We start from the raw sequence: 23,807 nt of genomic DNA on the forward strand, positions 1-23,807 counted from the left end.
GCAACATGTTCATAACACTCAATCAAATGGAAAGCTATTTATAATTGACTGTGAGACTACAGGAATAAATGAAATGTGCATTGGCACTGTAAAAAAAACATGAACAATTAATGAAAATGACATGCTGCCATATAAGGGGACTGTAGCTGACTCCTTTTCCTAAAATCTTCTTTCATCTTGCCGATGTATCTTTCAATTAAAATTAAATCATTAAAAAGCCAGTCTTAAGACTGTCTACTCACAGTGCTGAGTTTGCTGCAAATGATGAGTATCCGGCGTTCGTACAGCATACTGGCGTACAGATGTAACATGTTGTTGACATCCACAGCCACAAAATATTCTGTCAGATTTCTCTAGGAGAAAGAAGAAGGCACGGTTTGTGGCTGATTTTGTTTCTTCTTATTATAACAGTATCTAATAAGAGCATAAGAAACAGAAAATAATCAGAAAGTATACTCTCTTCTTTCCCTGTCCTTTTCTTTCTACCCCGGAGGCCAAATCCCCCTCATGTGTAAAATCATGAACCGTAAAGTTGGAAGACACCTTAGAGAGGAAGGAGCCTGAGCAATTACATCTTTGTGTGGTGATTACAACATGAGGTTGCATACAGCACTTAGGTCAGTTCCTAAAGGTGAGCAGAACAGGAATTCTACATGTATCTTACAAATGAGGAAACCAAGACTCAGAGAGATTCTCCAAGATGGAACAGTCTAATAAGCAATGAAGACAGGACTGCTGCTCAAATCTTTGGGCCCCAGATCCTAGAACCTTCCCGATGTGCTGTGCCATACGCCTAAGCAAAAGAAAGTACCCAGGGACCAAAATGCTTCTGGCACTGAGCCCGTTTCTGTCCAGGAGATGCCACCCACAAAGGCCAGGCGAGCTCCTCTCCTGTCATCACTGCTGGTGTCCCCTCCTTCACAGTTTACATTCGCTAAAACGGCTCAGCTGGAATTAAGGCAATTTTGAACATTTACAATTTCCAGGTATTTCACTCAAAAGGGGAAAAAAAAAACTGAAGACAAACAGCAGCAAGTTGTGACAAAGCAGTGTTTTAACTAGCTTTCCCCCCCCCCCCCCCGTAGCCTGGGCTTCATTCTTTTAATTAGTACTATAGATTGGTACTCTTCAGATTTCAGAAAAAAAATGGAATGTGTTTCATTTACACAACGCATTCTATACCCACCTGACTTTAACAATACACATGAATATGCTAATTTCTTCAATGTTACAGGTTTTCAATGCCACACAATATAATCCTCTGAAAATGAAAGGGGTTGGGGAGGGAAGGAATGCTACTGCCAGGGGTTGCAGTTTATAATGATTAAAGATCTATAACCCATAAATTGAAGTAAACCAGGTGGATTTTACATGCAAAATAGCATTAAGTGTTTTCAACAACATTATGGGCTGGGAGTAAAACTGGGCACTTATCTTATAATTTATTATTGTTTGACTGAAGTACCAGGTTAACCATCAACCTTTATAAATACAGAGCAACTGAATTAATAGCTCTATATACTAACTACCTCTCAAGTGCCAGCCACTGTACCAGACACTGTGGATGTGTAATTGTGCAGTCTTCACAAAAATCCAGTGAGGCGTTATTCTTTCCAATATAAAGAAGTCTGGGAGAGGTCAGTAACTGGCAAAGTCAGATCTGACTCCACGGCCTATACGCTTTCCCTTACACCACATTGTCCCTCTTACACACATCCACCATGGGAAAGGTTCACATCTATTATTAAACATTTCACTTAATCTTCAAACTGCTCCTTGAACTAAGTATTATTATCCCTCTATAAAGATGAGAAAACAGTGGCACAGAGAAGTTGTATAATTTGACAAAGGTCATGAGGTAAGTGGATGTGACATGATTCAGTCCTGAGTGGGTCTGTCTCTAAACCCAGGCTCTTTTTATTCCACACAAAATTGTAGGTAAAACTCATATTTGGAAAAAGAAACAAAACAAGATCAAGTATGCCTAAAGAAAGGGAAATGCTTCTGTTAAAAGTTACTGTTACCCCATTCACGGAGTGATCTGTATGTGGTAGGCAACAGGTGTTCTTTCCAATCTTCCCAACAAGCCTGAGACAGGTATTATCATCTCCATTTTATAGATGAGGAAAAAAAAAACAACTGAGCCTCAGGAAGTCTCAGTAGATGTCTAAAGGTCACCCAGCTAGAAAGGGCAGAGCCATGTTTCAAAACTACATCTCCTCAATCCGAAACTCATACCCTAACCATCACACCAACTTGCCTCTTAACAAACTCAGTGAAAAACAAAACAGCAAACACCAAAGGCAGTCAGAAGGAGTCAACCAGTGTATCTTGGTTCCTCCACTGGATGGAGGAATGCAGAGCTAATGATGTAAGGGTGGGGTTTGGCACAGCTCTCCTCACAAACAAAAATACGAGGCCCTTCACTGAGCATTTTGGTAAAAAGCTTAACTGCTGATGAATTACATGAATTTTTCTTTTAGGAGAGGATGGAAGTAAAAAGAAAATAGAAATGAGGAGCTTAAAGAAGGCCAGAAAGCCCATTAGCACTTTTGACAGATCCAAAGATAACTCTGAAGCCACCAAAACGTGGCCTCAAGAGTCTGCCAAGAAGCTTCACGCTGGGGAGAAATATGTTACACAGCTTGCCGTCCAAATAGGGAGACACAGCGTCAGAGACAAATCCTGCGCCTTATTTTGGTGGGAGAAAAAAAAAAATCACAAGGATACTTTTGTGGATGGAGAAGGGAACATTTCTGAAATAAAAACACCATTTGATTGAGGCATGTTCCCCATCTCCAATCAGATTCTGAGCGACTCAGGTGCTTGTTCCAAAAACTCTACACAGGTATGTTAAAAATATGTAACATTTAGCCAAATTCTCTCTAAACTGTCATGTACTTTTTTTGGTATTTCTCATCCCATCTGTGCTGATTACCAAGATATTTGTGTCTAAACAGAAGCTGTCTTTCTTATCTGCTTCCTCCCTTGCCTCTTTCCTTCTGGGATGCCACCCGCCTGAGCGGGTGGGAGTGGGTGGGAGTGCCAACAGCCCTGGGAACCTCGCTCAGCCGTGGGAGCACCTGTGGGGCAGAGCAGGGCCCCAGGAGCAGCTGCAGGGAGCACTCACAGCTCCCACCAAGCCTCAGTTCAGAAGCAGGCCCCATAGAGTCAGGAATCTCCCTCCCCCAGCCACACCAATCCTTACTCTCTCAGGCCTGCCATGCCTTTTCATACCCACAGGCCTTTACTTCTGCCATGTTCTCTGCCTCAAATGCCCCACTCTTCCTTGAGGACACCTGCTTACTTTTCAAGGCCCAGCTCCAATGTCACCTCCTCCTAGGAGACTTCCTCAACTCATTTATCAAGCTCCCCTGTATGCTTCCATTGTCCCCATCTTCCAGTAACTCAGTTTTTTTTTTTAAGTATGTTTTTGCCATGAGACTGAGGTCCTGTTGGGTGAAGCTGCTTCTCCCATCATCCAGCAGTTTGATGAGAGCAAGCTCGGTGCAGGGAGGAAGCAATGGCTGAGGGCGCTGGTCACTCACTCGGGCGAGAGCAGTGCAGCGAGGAACGCACCAGCAAAGAAGATGGACCATGTGGGACATTAGGAAGAATGTAGCATGTGACTCTGGAAAACCTGGCTCTGAGTCGGATGAAGCGATTGATTACTCAGTAATGGTGAAGAACCTATAGAAAAAGAACTGCCACTGGAAGCTGCACAAAGGCTGGTAAGTAGCTGGGGATGGTGGAAGGAGGGAGGGGTGACTTTTCATGGTATCTGTGGCTACATTTATTAAAAATGTAAATAAATTAGTGGTTTATCAGGTAACTGGGGTGAGGGCTATACACAGAAGCAGGTGTTCATTTCACAGCCAGGCCAACCACATTTCTCCAATGGATAAGATCAGAGGATAGGAGAAGGGAGAGCTTCCGCAGCAGGCTGTCCTCAGTCAAGACTACAGCCAGAACACATTATGAGCTTCTGCTGATAAAAGATACGAGATAAACCACTCTCCCAGCCCTTTGCTTCTTCCGTGGACTAAGTCCCCATCCTCTCATTTCTATCTCCTATAATCAGGCAATCAACACACACTTATTTAACTCCTATGTGCCTAGCACCCTCCTGGGAGCTAGGCCTGTAGAGATAAACTAACTGTGATCTCCATTTTCCTGCTTACTCTGGGGTGAGAGGGACATTAGACTCAGAAATCCAGTATGCAATCTACCATGGTTGAGACTACACTCCAGGCATGGCTGAGAAGCCTCACCCCCTTGATAGATATGCAGGAGAAGGCTGGAGAAGGTGTGACAGAGAAGACATTTGGTCTGGGCCTCCTAACAGGGGTTTACTCAGTGGACAGGGGAAGAAGCATATTCCAGGCAGCGGCAAAGACAGGGTGGGGAGAGGAGCTACAGGCAGGGAGGAGAGTGAGGGGCAGGCGGGGCGGGAGAGCAGGGGGCAGAGAGCTAGGGACAGGGCAGTGCTGAAGGATCCTGACATGATCCTATTTGTGTTTCAGAAAAATCTTCCTAGAGGCTCTGTGGGAGACAGATAAGAGGGCAAACAGGAGACAGAACAGTCAACTAACAGGCTGCTGTCATATTCTGGGAAAGAAATGATTAAAATATACGTTAAAATATCAATTCAGATCAAAGCTTTGGGTGTGGATGTCACAGGTAATCTACAAAGTGGAATTACAGGACTTGGCGATGAAGTAGGCTTGTGGAGGGAAGGACAAAAAAATCTCAAATGACTCCTGGGCTTCCAGATTACTATGCACCATACTTGTCCACTCGCCCAAATAGGTTTTTAAAGGAAACGTCCATTCTTTTAATAAAGGATAAATACTCCTTCGAAAGTACCATAATTCCTGTCAAACATGGTATCCCTGGCCACCTTGTCCTAGGCCTAGCGTCCTGGGCTGTAATGCCACCATGGCTGAGCCTAAGTAATCACTTTCTTCTTCTCTGCCAATTACTTCTGTGTGACTCACCTACTTGGAAAGGAAAACCTTGCTTTGAGGACTAGTTCCCAGTTTCTGTGCTCAAAAGGTCTCGGTTTTCTTAGTGCCAGTAAGTTTTTAGGCTTGAGGATATTCCTTTCCTACTCATGGAGTTTAAACATTCTTTCAGTTACACATACATTTATGTCCCCATGAGCATGTGCCTCTCTACCTAGCATCTCTTCTGGCCACACTCTCTAGGGCTGGGTAGCACAGCTACAAAGCTATATCCACCACCCAGGCTGGAAAGGGCTCAAATCTGGGGAAGGTCTCTGGACAGAGCAGCCTGCAAGGTGCACTTCAGAAGAAGCCTGCAACACACAAGCTCCTTAGATTCTTGGCTCCCACTTCTCATCTCTGCAAAGAAACATTGGTAAGCATCAGGTCCAGTGCAAACCCCCATGGCTCTAAATCCAGACAAAGAGAAAGGGAATGGCACCTGGCAAAACCCCCATCCTCCCAGGAGAAGCCTCATAATGGCTGCTCCCTTCTAGCTGTCCCTGCTGGCTCCTGTACCAATCCAGGTGGCTGGAGACTTGAGGCTCACTGTGATCCATGCCTGAGGTTATGAAGCAGGTGGGGGTGGTGGCGATGGGGTGAGTTGGAGTGGGGTGGGGATGGGAGGGGATATAGTGGGGCTTAGAGAGAAAGCGTCTTAGGTTCAATACCTTAGGGAAATGAGATAATCCTCAAACCAAAGAACTGACTCTAAGCTGGGTACTCCTTGGAGCCTTCGAAACAGATGCTAGTCCGCCCCACTGTCTGTCATTTTATTAGTCTTTGTGACTTTCCACTTCATACATGGTACACAAGATAAAGACGTACTGTCTTGTGTCTGAAGGCAGCTTCCAAGGCAGGAGGCTTGGTTTTGTCAGTGGGTCTTGTTTACTGAAATAACTCCTGTTCAAATTATATTTTACCATAATATAAATTTTTAAAACCCTCAACTGATTTTTTTTTTTTAAGAATTTAAGTAACCTTAGTTGGGAGGGATTCTTTAAAGGGAATTGTAAATTTGGAATCGAAAACAATCTGCCTAAGAAAGAATCCCAGAAATTCACATAAGCAATCAAATCAGAGAAGTGTATTCTAGAAAGGAAAGCAGACTTTACCCAGAGGTCAACTTTCATCCCTCCAAGTGAATGGAAAAACCATTAGAATAAACAATTACCTGACAACTCTTAAGAGCAACAATGGAATTCTCTATAATCGCGGTTCTTGATAATAGGTCTTCTACTACCACTTCAACTTTGTTTATGTTTGAAAGTCACGATGAGTTCATAAATCTTTTCTATATCATGGTGCATCTTTTGACAAACTGGAGTCTGGGCAATGTTATATGTAACTGTCCATTCTAACTGCTTTCCTCGCATCATTAACCACTTGGTATGACACCAACTAGATAATTAAGACAGGTTTGTTTAATATTCCAAATGAAGGTCTATATGATTATCCATTAATCAAAAGTAAACTTCAAAACCTGGACACGTAAAAAAAAATCCTTTATATAGCTGGTTTACAATGTAATTATTACTATGTAACTGTTCATGATCTGTGACTTTTTTTAAATGCAGGTCAACTGTTCAAAATTTATAAAGATTTATGTTCATTTAATTATTGCCTGCATAAAATTCACTCCTACATGTGTTATCTCGATAGACAGAGAAAACCCTGATGAGCAATTACAGAGTGATAGTTTTTCACTGAAAAGAAAGAAAATATTTTTACAAAGAAATTATAGAAATAATGAGAATTAACTTCAATGGGGATCTGAAAGGGAAAAGAATTTAAAGAATTTATTTTTTACGTTTGCTTTTCATTAATGTCTTGCAGACAAATTGGCCCAAAAGCCAACTGAAAGGAATGTTCTTTTTTTCTTCTGGGGGGGGGGGCTACATGTTAATTCATCCATTCAGTCATTTGTTCAGTCAATAAATACATATTGGGCATCTATTCTGTTCTAGGTATAGTGCTACAGTGAAACAAAAAATACTGATCCCTGTCCTTAGAGAGGAAGAGAGGACATTTTACCAAACATTCAAACAATTAATTATATAACTTACACGTATGATGAGCAATTTCTTAGATGGGTAGGGGGAGCCACGGAGCCAGGGCCCAGACCCAGCAGCATCTCAATGCTTGGATAATACTGACAGGTGTGAATCCTGGTTTTAGCACTTCCTGGTTTGGCAAGTTACCTCACATCTCTGGGCTTCATTTCCTCTCCAGAACAGAGATAACAATCATACTATAAGGCTGTTGTGAAGATTTCAGAACATAACAAACAGTGCCTGATCTCGTCCACAGTAGATGCTCAATAAACACCAGCTCCTTTGTCTCTTTTTTTACACTAACACGTCTCTGAAGCTGTCCAGGAGAACAGGATTATCTGGTGATAGAATATTATTAAGTTCCATATCCCAAAGCCTATTTATCCTTTTTTTGCTTATGTTCCTTAGAGGAGATAATCAATAAATATTTACAAACCATCTATATTACAGGCAGCGGAGCCCTGGGCTCCATTTCCACACCAGTTCCAAGCTTCAGACATTCTGGTGTGAAAAGGGCCTGCTAAGACCCTTTCAAGGCTCTGTGAAATATATGCCCCATGAAGGGAAATTAATCTCCATAACCATGAAATATGAGCAAAAACCTAGAAAAGATGTACTCCAGGAATAATGTTCTTCAGCCCTCAGCTGCAATTCAGATCTCAAGGGAGGTTAAGACTAGAATTCTGGGAGAACCAAGAAAAGGAGAAAAAGAACCAGATCACTGAAAGCAGCATCTCCATCACACCAGACATTGTCTTTGGACTCTACATTTAATACTTCATGAGTTTCTCACATTTTCCTTTTGTAGATAAGGACCTAGAGGCTCCAAGAAATTGCTCCAAGGTCCCAGGGTAGTGAAGCCCAGAATCTGATTGTCTCTAAAATTCATGTTCTTTCCACTACACCAGATCATAAAGGAATAACAACCCCACAGCTATTGCTTGTTTCAATTTGCAATGCAGCAATTTAGTAATTTTAAATTAATCCTTGAAAAATTATCAAGAGATTAATATGCAAATTTGAACATGGCTAGAGCTCAATAGTGATTCTACGTCAAAAACCACACAAATTGGTCCTACAAAAGTTCAGATTCTCCTTAGAGGAAAGGCTTTCCTGCTTCATTTTGTAATTTGCTATATTTTTTAAAAAATCATTTCCTTTTTTTTCCTCATGAATAGAACACATCAATTCCAGGGAGGCAGTGGGGTACAACAGGAACAAAACCTTACAAACCTGGGTCGCTACACCCTGCTTACGAGCAGACCTTGCCACCTCAGCTCTACGGGTTCTGGGCTCCCTGTCTAAAACGGGGCTCACGTCTACCCCTCTCGGAGTAGCTCTAAGGATTAAAGCAGAATCATGTACGGTAGGAGTCTGGCAGATTGGTATTACCATTCCGCTTAGAAACAAACAAGGCTAGCCTTTTACTGGTTTGCAAAGGAGGATTTAGGGACAATGGGTCATGCACAGGGAATTGGTTCATTAGTGGCAAAACCAGCAGAAGGAACGTAAATTTTTTAAATAGTGGGGGCAGGAGAGGTAGCATACAGTGCAGACAGGCTTTGGAGGTAAGGCTATGAGAGGACTTTAAAAAAAACTTCCTAATCTCAACTGTGGTTTTGAAAAATTAGAAATGATCAGAACTTCCAGGTACCTTAAAATCAAGTTCTCAAGAAATTATTTGTTCTTAAAAGAAAAAAAAATTTAATGTACCTAACCTAGGCAATCATTTTTATCATAACATTATTTACAGTAGAAAATGTAAATATCTATTAGTAGGGAAAGCATAGTTAAAACAGTTAAATACAGTGAATTAAACGTACATTTATCTTTTCTTTCTCCTGATACCACCCTCCCAGAAAAAGTCACAGTAAAAGAATTTTAAAAGGCACAAATGCCGAAAAACAGGAGAAGAGTTAGTAATGGAAGAAAGAGATCAAATTGTTGAAAGCCAAAAAGCAGATGTGACTAAAGAAGTGGTTTCCAATCTGGGGCCATTAGTGCCCCAGGGGGTATTTGGTAATGCCTGGTGACATTTTTGGTTGTCACAGCTGGAGGGGACTGTGCTACCATCATGTAGTGAGTAGAGCCCACCGAGGCTAAATATCCTATGATGTAAAAAACAGCCCCACTCAACAAAGAATGATCTGGCCCAAGCAGACAAGCATGTGACTGAGGTTGAGAAAAAAAGCTGAAAGCTACGGATAAGGTAGGCTGGCACAGCACTGAGCATTCAACCCAACTCATAGCACAAAAACAATTCCAAAAAGGAACTGGAGACACCCAGAATCTCTGAAGGCGAGGAGAGGGGGTGCAAATAAAAATAGGAGTAATTCAATCCCAAGGATCTCCTCTCCCAGTTAACTGAGCTAGTCAACAGACTTTCCTGCACCTCTCCAGAGGAATATGTGTTTACTTTCTAGAAGAATAGAATCAGAAAGGCCTGGGGACACCAGGTATAGTTGAGGACAGGCAATGAAGCCTTACACTGAAAATGAGTATTAAATGAAGGTATACATATTAGATGTTGACATGTCATAACCCACCATTCCTACTCAGCTTCCAGAACACTGGTATTAAAGCATATACTCCCAAGGCAAAGAAAACAGACCAATCCAAAGGAAAAGATTCTGATACTGACATTTGAGAGGCCCCTGCCCCGAAAATAGCCACACTAGTTCCAAGCTCCAGAAATGACTGGCAGAGCATCCAGTCAGCTTTTTAATGCCTCACTCTTAAATGTGACGGGTCAGCCATTTGAGGAAAGGCTCTACAGTGAAAGTTATGGAACAAAACAAACAGAAGATAGGAATATTGAGCAAGAAAATAATACAAGGAGAAGAACAATTTTTAAAATCTATAAATAACAGTCCCACAGATGAGTGAAAATATTAATATAATGGCAGAAGTAAATTTCCAAAGGTAGAAAGATTCGCTGAAGAAAGTGGAGAGAAAACTAAAAGAGAGAGATGGAAAATAGGACAGAAAAAACAAGAAAATTTGAGGAGCAGTACAGGAGATTTAACATTTATCACAGAGGCCCCGGAGAAAGAAAGAAAAATGAAGAATATTTTTTCAAAGAAATAATGTGAGAAAAGTTCTCAGCTCTAAAGGACATGAGTTTCCAGATTAAATGGAAACACCAAGTGCCCAGCACAATAGATGAAAACAGGCCCCTAGCAAGGCACATCACTGCAATTTCAGGATACCAGGAGAGACCATCAAAGGATGGTTACAATAAATAAATCACAGGAATCAGAATGGCTGAGACTTCTTAGTTGCAACAGCAAAGCTAGAAGTCAGTGGAGAAACATCTTCAAAGTTTGGAAGATACAGTAATTTCCAACCTAGAGTTCTACACCCACCCAGTCAAACTATCAAAAGAAGAATAAAGAAACTGGGCTCACTGCTTGTAATTCTAGCACTTTGGGAGGCCAAGGCAGGCAGATCACTTGAGGTCAGGAGTTCAAAACCAGCCTGGCCAACATGGTGAAACCCCATCTCTACTAAAATATACAAAAATTAGTCAGGCATAGTGGTGGGGTACCAGTAGCCATGACTATTTGGGAGGCTGAGGCAGAAGAATCGCTTGAGCCCAGGAGGTGGAGTTTGGAGTTTGCAGTGAGCAGACATTGTGCCACTGTACTCCAGCCTGGACGACAGAGCAAGACTCCGTCTCAAAAAAAGAAGAAGGAAGTTCTTTTTAGTCATGCTAGGTCTAAAAATGTTGCCTCTAACAAGTACTTTCTCAAGAAAACTACTGGCACATGTTTCACCAAAATGAGGGAATAAAATCAAGAATGAGAAATATGTGAAACCCAAGAACGCTTATGGGACAAAAAGTTGTATAAGAAAGGAAAGGTAATCTACTAACTGCTTCAGCATGCTCATTAAAACATAAACAGTAACTTCTGATTTAACGTAAAAATGCTCTAAAGGTATAGAAAGAATGGGAGAGGGAAAATATGTGACTGAGAGAATGCTGTTCTGTGTGTTTTGGGGTGGGGAGGGTTATAGGTGGTAAAAGACCAAAACTCTCATCTTCTATAGGAAATTCAATAAGTGACATCTGTAACTGAAAAAAAAATTAAGATTTAGCAATATGAATAAGTTATTCAAAAATACAGAGGGAAACACAGCTGCTAAAAACTTGAAAGTAGCTGGGCAACTTGAAAATTGCTGGTTGTCATCAACAACTATGTAGCACTACATGTTTTTAAGCCATGAATACGCATTACTTTCATAAGAATAAAAATACCACTAAATAAGTATATCATTAAAAAGGATGAAGCAGGTAGATATGAACACTTTTTAGAATACATTAAACCAAAAAAATAGCATCATATTTATGTTTAAAAATCATCTACAACACACACAGGTACTCACACATATAACACTAAATTCCTAGAGAAAGATTTCATCAAACACTTGAGGGACAGTGGGATTGGGGTTGGGGGGGGGATGGTGGTAATAGGGGCCTTTCATTTTTTTCTCTATGTATTAGTATTATTTTTTACAACAAAATATTTGTGAAGAATTTTTAATGACATAGATGTTCATAGTACATTGTTATAAGAAAAGCAGATACAAAGTGTGTACATTTTGTGTGCTTTTAAAAATGTAACTTTCGAAACTTAAGAAAAAAATTAAAAGAATACTTTTGTCTCAAACAAAGTATTACTCAACCCCCAATGTAAGCAATGGAAACTAACCTGCTCTGAATAAAACAGGAGCAGGGATCCAATGCTCTGATCAGTTAGCCATCTACCTCTGTGAGGCCTTCCAGGGCTCCCAAAGCAACACTGGGGTTCCCGGTGGCACAGTTTGAAAACTGCATGTCATAAAAAGGAAGGATGAAAAACCTCAGAAATAGATCTCTGAGATGGGGGATTATGCTTGATTTTTCTTTCACTGTTGTATGATACACATACACACATACCTTTCCTATGATTTGGTACTATTTAAGTAATAATTATCTGTTCCTGAAACACCTATATAACCACCTAAACCTGATAGATTTTTCGAAGGATGGAGATTGCAATATAGCTTTACTAATCTTTTCAAGTTATAATTCTATATTTATATTGCCTATTTCTCAAGCCAACTATCATTTGTCTTTTTCTAGAAATTTTCTCTTTTCACAATCTTTAAATTTATCAAATAAGTTTAAAATTGTATTCTTTTCACAAATTCAGTTTTTAAAAAGTGCTATTTTTCAATTTTACTTTAACAATATTCCCTAATAAATTAAATTACTATTTCTTTTTCTAGTTTTGGTTATTTTTTATTACTATTCTTTTTTTTTTTTTTTTTAGCTTCTTGAAAGTCAAGTTCATTGTTTTCTAAATTCCTTATTTATATAAAAACATTCAAAGCTATGAATTTTCTCCAGAGTGTGGTTTTGGCCACATCCCTAAGGTACTTGTTTAGTGTCCTCATTGTCATTAATTTCTAAATAATAACTAATTTCAATTTTTATCATCTTTGATCCAACTGCTATTTCAAATAGATGAATATTTTTAAATCTTTAATTATTATTATGGTTTTCATTCACTGCTATAAAAGACAGTGACCTGTGAGAGTTTAATACGCTCTATTTTGAAATTTTTGGTATAATTTAGTACATGATCAATTATTGTAAACGTCCCATGGCATTTTAAAATAATCCTTCAGGCCGGGCAAGGTGGCTCAAGCCTGTAATCCCAGCACTTTGGGAGGCCGAGACAGGCGGATCACGAGGTCAGGAGATCGAGACCATCCTGACGAACACGGTGAAACCCCGTCTCTACTAAAAAATACAAAACACTAGCCGGGCGAGGTGGTGGGCGCCTGTAGTCCCAGCTACTTGGGAGGCTGAGGCAGGAGACTAGCGTAAACCCGGGAGGCGGAGCTTGCAGTGAGCTGAGATCCCGCCACTGCACTCCAGCCTGGGTGACAGAGCGAGACTCCGTCTCAAAAATAAATAAATAAATAAATAAGTAAAATAAAATAAAATAAAATAATCCTTCAGTAGCCTCCTTCACAGCCTCTGCTTCTGCTCTGCCTGCACTACTTTCCCACTTCTTTTTGGATTTCTCCACTGTCTACACTGAACTGACTGCAACTATTAGTAATCATCTCCTTTACATTATGCAAATTCCCAAACTCTCTGGCTCATGGTAGCTTCCTCTGTCATTAGGGAAATAGTTTTCTCCTTTTGCTCATCATTTCAATGGAATTTTCTGAGAGATGAAAGGTAAAAATCATGGGCTCAAACTATAGCACAGTATGTAAGAGCTCAGCCTCAAGAATCCAGAAAGACCAATACTTGAATTCTGACTTTACCATTTATTTCCTGTAGGATCTTGAATATGTGACTTAAATTTTCAGGGCTTCTGTTTCCTTATATTAAATAATTATGGTAGTTACCATGTAAGCTTGTTGAGAGAGCTAAACGTGAAAATGGAGAAAAGTACCAAATATACCATATTTCGAGTAGTAGTACTCAATCAACGTTATCTATTGTTGCTGAAATGGGAACTCTGGTTTGAATTTCTTATTAATTAATGTCAAACAAAAAGGAGGCAATATTTCCTACCACAGTTTGATCATACAGATAATACACTACATGGATATGCTTGATAATCCCAACTTATCAAGACTGTTATCTAATCACAATATTACAGCCTAACTTCATTCGTTACATTTGATCACCTGACATTTGTAATCTGTTCTATAGACAACCCTTAGAAAAATTTCCTTTCTGTGAATCTACAGTAGTTATGAAAAGGTATACCACATATTCCAGTACTTTTCTAATCAAGCATTCAAGTATACGCCCAAAAGAACTGAAAGCAGAGACTCAACCAGGCATTTGTACACCAATGTTCAAAGCAGTATTATTAATAATAGCCAAAGGGTAAAAACAACATCTATTGATCCAAGTATCTATTGCTGGATGAACAGATATGCAAAATGTGGTCTATACATACAATGGAATATCATTCAGCCTCAAAAAGGCAGGCTATCCTGACATATGGTTCAATGCAGATGAACTTTGAAGGCATTATGCTAAGTGAAATAACTCAGAACAAAAGGACAAACATTGTATGATTTCACTTACGTCAAGTACTATATGGAGAGTAGTCAAATTCATAGAGACAAAAAGCAGATTGATGGTTGCCAGCGGTTGCAGAGACAGGGTAATGGGGAATTGTTTAATGAGTACAGAGTTTCAGTTTTGTAAGATACAAAAAGTTCTGGACATTGTACAAAATATGAATGCATTCAAAACTACCGAGCTGTACACTTAAAAATGATTAACATGGTAAATTTTATGTTATGTATTTGTTACCACAATTTTAAAAAAGTAATCAAGTGTCTAAGTGGTAGACATTCTTTATCTGATTCTACATAGTACTATTTATAATCATAGTAAAACATTTTGAAAACATGTCAAGCGCTAGACTAGATATGTCATTCAGCTTGTTCAGAAGGCAAACATCAACCTTCTGCTCTCTCACACTCTAGTTCACTGCTCCTATGTCCTTTGGAGGTAGGGATGGAGGCCCTCATACTTTACCCACAAATACTTTATTCTCTGAAAGATAAATATACAAGGGTAAGAAGTAGAAGCGTAATTCTGCTTGAGTTGATCTACCCTAATAAACCTCTATTTGGAAAATTCTTTATATGGAAACATTTCACTTATAATAGCAGAAATGTGAAACAATCTAAATGTTCTACAGTGAGAGAATGGCTAAATAAACTACAGAGTAAATGGAATATTACATAGTTGACAAAAATAAGTCACATGAATGAAAATGGAAAATATGTTTTTATAACAGGTGATTTAACTATGTAAAAATACATTCTAAAAAGAGGGAATCAAATATCATATTAATACATAATTACCTTTGAGAAATAGGAATAACAATCCCTCGTCTTTATACTTTCTATACTTTGCAAATATTCTCTATTTGTTTTGTTTTTATAATACACTTCAGTTCTATTTTTGTTTTTATAATGTGTTCTTTTTAAAAATCATAATTTTTATAATTATACTTTAAATCACATCCTTTATTTATTAAAACAAATAGGTAGAAAACAGAAAAGAATAAAAATTTAATTTTTTCTTCCCAAGTACTTACATTCTCAGGGATGCTGGGAAGTTCTCTGGTATCAGGCACAGTAAAATAAGAATGCTAGAAAAGAAAAGCAAAAGTGATTTATTTCTGCTAAAATGTTTAACAATTGCATTACTCAGAATTCAAGTAAATGATTGGAAAATATTTTCTTACTCAGATAAGGAAACGGTTTCACTCAGAAGAAACACCCATGGAATATTTTCTTTGGATAATGTCAGATTGAACCAGATGCATTAAATCATCACTTTGGTAGATGGAGTTCTTTTCTATGAGAGGAGAACTTCTTTGGGAGATATAAATGAAGAGTTCAGGCCAGGAGTGTTGGCTCATGCCTGTAATCTCAGCACTTTGGGAGGCCAAGGCAGGTGGATCACATGAGGTCAAGAGTTTGAGACCAGTCTGGCCAACATGGTGAAACCCCGTCTATACTGAAAATACAAAAAAATTAGCCAGGCATGGTGGCGGGCACCTGTAATCCCAGATACTTGGGAAGCTAAAGCAGGAGAATCGCTTGAACCCAGGAGGTGGAGGTTTCAGTGAGCTGAGATCGTGCCACTGCACTCCATCCTGGGTGACAAGAATGAAACTCTGTCTCTAAATAAATAAATAAATAAATAGTTCAAAGAAGTTAAATGCCATCCTGGCTAACACGGTGAAACCCCATCTCTACTAAAAAAAAAATACAAAAAAGAATTAGCCAGGCATGGTGGCGGGCGCCTGCAGTCCCAGCTACTCGGGAGGCTGAGGCAGGAGAATGGCATGAATCTGGGAGGCGGAGCTTGCAGTGAGCCGAGATTGCACCACTGCACTCCAGCCTGGGCGCCAGAGCGAGACTCCGTCTCAAAAAAAAAAAAAAAAAAAAAAAAAAGTTAAATGGCTAAACACATGAAAGGCATTGGTTTCATAATTTATCGTTCAGTAAGGCAAGTGTATTCTAGGAACTAAATATCACCAGATTCACTCAGCGATGATTTTTACCAACCAAACCTGTCATCTCATTTCAGCATCTGAGATTATATTCATCTACAAAATGTGACCAAAATCTGCCCCAAAGGCCTAAGTAATGCTCGGAAGAGCTCCAGTTGCTGGAGCACTGGAACTGAGACCATTGCAGATGACTAAGAGTAGAGAAATTCTGCCCCCGAAGCCCACTCCATCATAAGCCTCCTGACTGGAGACTCAGTGGAGTTGAAAACTTGACCTCTTCAAAGAACTTCCAATGAGGCATCTCCATATGTAACAAGCATGCATCCCTGAGTTAAATGACAACAGGCTGAACTGATGACACCCTTTGCTATTAAAGACTCAGAAGACAATGGCAAGCAGGAACGGAAAGAGCTTGGTGCCGGCCAATTAAAGATGGGATTGTGCAAAGGCCAGGAAAAGTCACATGCAGAGAAGGTCAGCTTAGCCATGGCCTAAGTTCAAACCTGGACCCCCAAGTGACATTTCAAGAAGTTGTCCACCCCAACCCCCACTCTTGGGTGATTGCAAAATAGGTAGGTGTCTAGAAGAATGAGTTGTATAGGCTTTATGAAATGAAAGGCCCTGGGGACAATCATAATGATGATGATGACAACAATAATAGTATAAGGTACTTGTCCAATATTCAACAGATATTTGTTGAATACCTGCTACATGAAAGGCATTATGTCTAGTACGCTGTAAATGTTATCTCTAATTCCCATAACAAATTTTGAGATAGATATTATCTCCATATTACAAATGGGTAAATTAATGCTCACAGAGGTCAAGTAGTCAGTCAAAGGTCACACAGCTAGTGTGTGGCAGAATATGGACCAAAACTAAATCTGTGTAATTAGAGTTGTGCTCTTTCCACCACGACAGACTGTTATACCTGTGCTTTTTATGTGCAGATGACAGCTAAAGGGATTTAAACAAATAAAAAAGTAAAAAATAAAAAGTATAAAATAGATAACTTTAAAAAAGCCTTCTTCAATGCATTATTCCAAAATCTGTGTGTATATCAAAATACTACCTATGAAGTATTTCAGTAGAGATGGTGTAGCATGGAAACTAGTAAGTGATTAATTTAACAACGAGGATTAAAACAGGAAAAGTAAAATGCAAGGTTCAAATATGACTTCATGAGATACCAACTTCTACACCAAAGGGCTAGAAGTTTAGTTCAGTAACAAATGGCCATGTGGTGATTATGTAGCTCAGCAAATTCACTTAATAGCACAGAACCTGTTTTTGAATCTGTAAATGGGAATATTATCTACTTCAAAACTGTTGTGAAGAATAAATGTTATATATATGAATGCCTACCATTCAATAAATGGTATTTTAATATAAAATTATTATTGCCCTGAACTGCTAGTTCATATTACTATTTTTATCATCACTCATATAAGAAACATAAAAATACACTCTTGCAGTGTATAACCGAGATGAGAGTGGCCCTTCAAAATCAGAAATGCAATATGGAGAGAGGAATTCCCAGTGAAAAGGAAAGAAAAAAATATCTGCCTTTATAGATGCAATTGATAGTAAATAGTGAGCCAACACAATTCCAAAACCAAGTAGTCCCCAGGCTGTTCTTTGAGATTCTGTCTTGCTCCATTGCCCATGAAATGCTGGGGACCAGGGGAGGTCAGAAACATTCCTAGAAACCACTGGCATGAAACAGCTGCGCCACCCCAGCAGTTCCTGCTGCCCCTGAGATGGCTTGTCCTTGAGGCCTGGCATGCACACTGCCTGAGCAGCCGTTCTTAGGAAGGAGTGGACCTTCCTCCCCAGCAGCTGGTGACCCAGCCAGGCTACTCCACAGCTACCTGTCGGATGTCATTATGGACGGAAGTGGTGAGATCAAGCTGCTTAGGAAAAAGGACAGAGACAAAGGCAGGGTTGCTTAGCTATACAGCAAGGACTGGGGCAGGTTTAAAGCTCATTTGGTCATCTTTTCCAGATGGTCTCCCCTGCCGTACGAGATTTTTGTAACAAGGTTTCTTTCTTTCCTATGCTCTATTAAAATGGGCAAAAGTCTCTGTAAATTCATTTTTTTCTTTCTTCCTTCCTTCTCTCCCTCTTCTTCCACATGAATGGCACAGTGGGAAGAACATAGGCTTGAAGTTAGCCCTGGCTTTGAAAACTCAAGTCTTATCTCTTATTAACCACACGACCTTGGAAGGGCAAGTATTTTTTCCTCTTGAAATCTCATCCATGAAATGGGAATGTTAATATCTATTTTGTAGACTTGTTTTGAATATTAGAGATACATATTTAGTATAAGTTAGGAACTTATTAAAAGAGTAGACCTATTATTAACTACTGGTAGTAACACTGCTTTCAATTTTATCATCATTCTGAAAAAACCTGTAAGGGATATTAATTTTCTTTAGGAGAGGAGATACCTTTCCACCACTGAATACCAACACTGTATCTGGTTCTAATGAAGATGAAAGATAAAACTCTTAAAATTCTCAGGCCCCATGACATAAGGGAAATAGCCCCTGGATAATAATCAATACTTGGTCAAAGTATATCCATTTGAGAATTCTGATGAAGGTAGTGACAAGGGCTTGAGGGTTTGACCTAGGGAATTAGAGAATCCTGGAACCAAAATATGGAAAAGATCTCCTACACCTCTTCTGATGCCTTATCTGACAGATGAGGAAATTGAAGCCCACAAGGTTAAAGGTCCTGAATAAGGTCACTCAGGTCATTGGCAAGACAATGACTAGGATGGAAATCTCCCAATTGGTATTTCAGAGCACAGTGCAGAACATGTAGTAGCAGCATATATTTATAGGCATTCAAAGAAACTATTACTGTAGGCCAGGAACAACACTAAGCACTCTCCCTCTCTGTCCTCAAGGGACACAAAGTCCAGTGAGGGGGACAGGAAAAGGAAGCATGCCAATAGGGTGTAACTAAGTACCACAAAGTATGCAAGATGCTTGGGGGGAAGGAGGTAAACTTGGCAAAACCTATGAAGTATCAAGGGAGGATTTCTCTGGAAATAAAATCAGAGTTGAGTTCTGAAGGATGAATATGTGTTACCCTGGCAAACAGCGGAGAGGAAATGTTGAAAGCTGAGGGTGCAGGATGGGCTTCAGCAAAGGGACACGCACAGCAGTGCTGAAGGGCAAGGATGATACAGAGAGGCTGGGACAGGGACTGAAGAAGCAGGCAGAGCCAGGTGTCCTATTTCAGCCCAGCATCTGTGATCCAAGAGATGCTGGTGATGGCATGATGTCTACGGAGGAGCCTAGGGACATTTAGGACATGTCTGTTTCTTATAGAATCTCACAGAAAGGAAGAAATTCAGCTCCCTGGCCTATCTTGAGCTCGGAGGTCTCAGAGTATTTGGGGGTAGGGGTAGGGTAGGTAAAGGTGACAAAATACAATCCTGTTCAGCTACCTCCTTCTTACTGTCAATAATGCACGGGTTCTCAGTGATGGCTAATACTCTGCCCCACTTACCACGCTGAGATGAACAGACACTCCTGGGTCAGGGATGGGAAGTTTGTGCAGAGTTTCAAGAAGCTCATTCCACTGATTTTCCTGAAAGAAATAAAAGGCCTAAGTAACAAAAGCAAGGCTCAGCCCTTAGTAAGATACCTGCAGGGAGGTCTGGGCACACATGACTGAGGGGGTTGGGGAGATGCTGGCCCCAGTACAGAAATAGGTTTGATATTCACATAGGGTTTGACAAAAGACACTGCGTATGCCTCAAACATAAGAGCCAAATAGATCCTCCTACACCAAGTTTGACATTTTCTACTCAGTGAGACACCTACCATGACCGCCTTTTATGGATCATATACCATAAGCTCTCAGCAAATCTATCCCCTAAACTCCATAGCAACAACTTTTAAATGCAAACAATCCTAGCTTACAGGGCGGGGGTGGTTGGAGAAATAACGATGACACTATAGATCTTGTCTTCATCATCATTACCCTCAATTAATTTTATTGAGTGTTCACTGGGTACACATGGCAGCCTCCAATTATGGAAAGTTAGAAATGAACTAAGTACAACAGCATGCAATATAGGATGGTGGCTATGCATTCTAATTCGTGAAATTGAGCAACATAATGACATACAAAGCAATACAAATTATTTGATTGAAAATGGATTCGCCTCTAAAATGCTCAAAAGAATACTGCTCACAGAATTATCCAAATGCTATTTTTCCCACCCTGTGGAATTATTTGTGCTAATATAATACTGATAAGTATATATTTGTATCTATTCATCCTCTATTTGATCCTCCCAACTACCCACTTCAACAATGTGAAAACTGAGCCTCCAAAAGGTGAAGCAACTCGTCTCAAATCAGCCCATTAGCAAGTTGCACAGCTAAGGGGTGAAATGCAGGCTCCAGAGCCCTCCTAGCTTCACTACAGCTTTCTTTAAGTAGTGAATTTAAGGAGAGGAAAAAGAAGATGTACCCAGACTACAAGCTTGTTTCAGTCTGAGCTCTGACAAATCAAACAAGCTTCTAAGAGAGGAGAGAGATGAACGTGTGTGTGTGTGTGTGTGTGTGTGTGTGTGTGTGCATGTGCTTAGTTTTGCTCTGAAACAATCTCAAACTTACTGAACAGTTGTAGAAACTGTTAAAAAAAAAAAAACTTTTATTATTTCCTGACCTATTTGAGAATAAGCTGCCAAGATTACGCCCCACCATCCATAGATACAAACAAGGGCATTCTCCTAAATCACCACAATTAATCATTGCAGTGGTTTGAATGTTTCCCCCAAAAGTTCATGTGCTGACAATTATCATTGTAACAGTATTAAGAGGCAGGACACTTAAGACGTGATTACGTCATGAATTAATGCCATTATTGTGAGAGTGGGCTTCTGATAAAGGATAAATTTGGCCCCCATCTTGTGTCTCTTGTCTTGAGGGCTGCATGTTATGACCCAGCAAGAAGGTCCTCACCAGATGCCAGCACCAGGCTCTTGGACTTTCCAGCCTCCAGAACTGTGAGCCAAATATATGTCTTTTCTTTATAAATTACCCAGTTTGTGGTATTCTGTTATAGCAGCAGAAAACAAACTAAGAGAATCATAATAAACAGGAAATTAACACTGAGATGCAGAATTACCACCTCATCCTCAAGTTTTGCCACCTGTGCCAATAATATCCTTGACAGCAAACAATCCACTTCAGAATCACATGTTGCAGTTAGTAGTTGCAACTCTACTCATCCTTAGTCTGGAACAGTTCCTCAGTCTTTTCTAGATTTGTACAGCCTTGACAATGAGACCACTCATTTTGTAGAATAACTTTCAGTTGTCTAATGTTTTGTCTAAAGTCTGATTTCAATGTCCCTTTACTCATGACGTTTGCTTTCATCAACTGATTAATTCATTTGATATCTCTAAAGTAACATTACTCTTTCTCTTTGCAGTAGATAACCATTTTGTGGATTGACACTTTATGTAAATATCCCATTCCTCAAACTTTCAATGTATCCATTTACTTATTTTTATTACCATGGGTCCATGGTTTCCTGTTTTATTCAGTGTACTATAATCCTTTACTATCCTAATTCGTTTTTATATTCAATTTGTTCCAGATATGACTAGTGGGAGTCCTCTTACTGCTTTTGTGCCCTTCTGACATGTTCCCATCATGTTTTTAGCAATTCCTTACTTTTTGGCACAAAAGATATTTCAGGTTCATCTTATACTTTCCCTGCCTCAGCCCCAGAATCAGGTTATTTCTTCAATGAGTCCTGGTTTCTTTTAGTGGACAATGGTATTTAGAAACCAAGATCTGGGCACCACGTGTGCTCACTGCTCCTTAGTATTGCTTATGCCAGGCCCTTTCAGTCAGTGGAGCCAGATAATATATAATACACACATGGAACCACAATAGGCACTTCACATATCTATTTATTTCCATATCCATCTTCCAATATTGAAAACCATGGGTTCATACCAATGGCTCCTATTCTAATCCAACATAAAAATTATTCTAGTTTTCTCCCTCTACATATCTGTGACATCATCCTACAAGAGTGAAAAAACTTGCCTGTATTTTCTTTTTATATTTGGTTATTTGTATGGAACCACTCTTCTATTGCCATCCCTGCCTCCTTCCCTACCCAGACGCCCTCCCTCCTCTCCCCGACACAGACATCTAGGGCTGGGTCTCTACTGTCCAACCCCTCACACAAATGCCTTCCTTACCTCAGGATCCAATACACCAGCACTGGGCCACAGCTACTGCCTCCCTTCTCACATGGATTCTTCTGGACCCTACTTGAGTTCTGACATCCCATGCTGAGCCTCTACCACCATGCTCCCACATAAACATCTTTCTCTCCCTCAGGCTCCAACACCCTGCTCCCTGGCTCAGACACCCCCCCCCTTGCCCTGCCATCCCTTCCACAAGGGTGGCCATTCAAGGTCTGATGAGCATGATGGGTCCATGGCCCAAACGGATACCCCAGTTACCCACACCTTGGTCTCCCACACCCCATGGTTAGCCATCACAATCTCTCTGTCTCTGTCTGTCTGTCTCTCTCTCACACAGAGAGAGAGAGAGAGAGAGAGAGAGAGAGAGAGAGAGAGAGAGAGAGAGAGAAAATAGAAGCCTATCTTGCTTCCCAACCTTCCCAATGACTTTTGGATAAGAGAAGGTTTCAGCCCTGGTGCAGGAGGTAGATTCTGTTTCTTTAAATAAAAACTCTCTTCCTGTTCTAATCTGGTGACTAAAATCTTGCCAACAATTAAGCCAGTTGTAGGCAGATTTCCTATCATCTGTGTCAAATTCTTTTAACTAAAGGGGGAAAAAAGAGTCCTGGGTTCAAGAGAAATAGATTCCAACTAAAACATATTACTGATCTCAGCCTCTGACATCCCAAGAGGCAGAGTCCTGCTGGAGCAATGGCCCAGGGGAAAGGTTCACCAATTTTACAGGGTAATAATCCATTTCCCATATGTGTAGGTTGTACCTACCCTTTTATAATCTTTCCTGAATCACATGTTTTAAAAAGTGTACTAAGTTCTTTGTTTGACTGAGTTTTTTCTCTTTTTTTTGGACTGGAACATATGGAGGGAAAAAAATGTGAGTCAATCTCCAATTCAAACCTGTTAAGAGCCCACATATTACACAATTCTATTTATTAAAGACACCTTTCAAACTTGAGTGAAAACCGGAATGTCTGACTAAAAGTAACTGTGAATCAGAAATCGATGAACAGACCCAAGGTGACCTCCTAACTCATTCATCAAAGAGTAATCCACTTCTTTTATGACAGAATCCCCTGACATCTAAGCTTCTTTTCACAGTGAGTGTAGTGATCAAGGAAGCCATTTCTATTAGTTATTCTTTCCATTTACTGTGACCTCCGGAATACATTTGCCAGTGAGTAAATCTGTCTCTAAAAAAATGATTTAGTCATTATACACACAATTTCCCCCTTTCCTCCAAAACGGCATTTCCCAAAGTGTGTTCCAGGAAACACTGCTATCTCAGAATGCTAAGATTTATCACAAAATTAAAGGGGTTTCGGGCAAAACAAGATGGGAAGCACAGGTGACCCAGGTTTCTCCAATGCAGGACTTCGTACAGCTTACATTAAATGAATCTTAAGGAGATAGAAATGAAACACAGCTTTCCCTCCCCTGGACCCCAGTG

The 23,807-nt window shown here is 40.0% G+C and overlaps 1 protein-coding gene across 1 annotated transcript in view; it reads right to left on the reverse strand.

Moving 5' to 3' along the window:
* LOC104680724 (DENN domain-containing protein 1A-like) overlaps positions 1–23,807 on the reverse strand; it is a 387,331-nt gene that overhangs the window by 103,706 nt on the left and 259,818 nt on the right. Inside the window, exons 7-9 of the mRNA XM_030920077.1 lie at positions 19,633–19,713; positions 15,187–15,240; positions 243–353 (exon numbers count right to left, since the gene is read on the reverse strand). Of these exons, the coding sequence (XP_030775937.1) occupies positions 243–353; positions 15,187–15,240; positions 19,633–19,713 (246 nt within the window). The remainder of the gene's footprint in view (positions 1–242; positions 354–15,186; positions 15,241–19,632; positions 19,714–23,807) is intronic.

This window comes from Rhinopithecus roxellana, chromosome 16 (genome assembly GCF_007565055.1).
Source record: "Rhinopithecus roxellana isolate Shanxi Qingling chromosome 16, ASM756505v1, whole genome shotgun sequence".
Taxonomy (NCBI): domain Eukaryota; kingdom Metazoa; phylum Chordata; class Mammalia; order Primates; family Cercopithecidae; genus Rhinopithecus; species Rhinopithecus roxellana.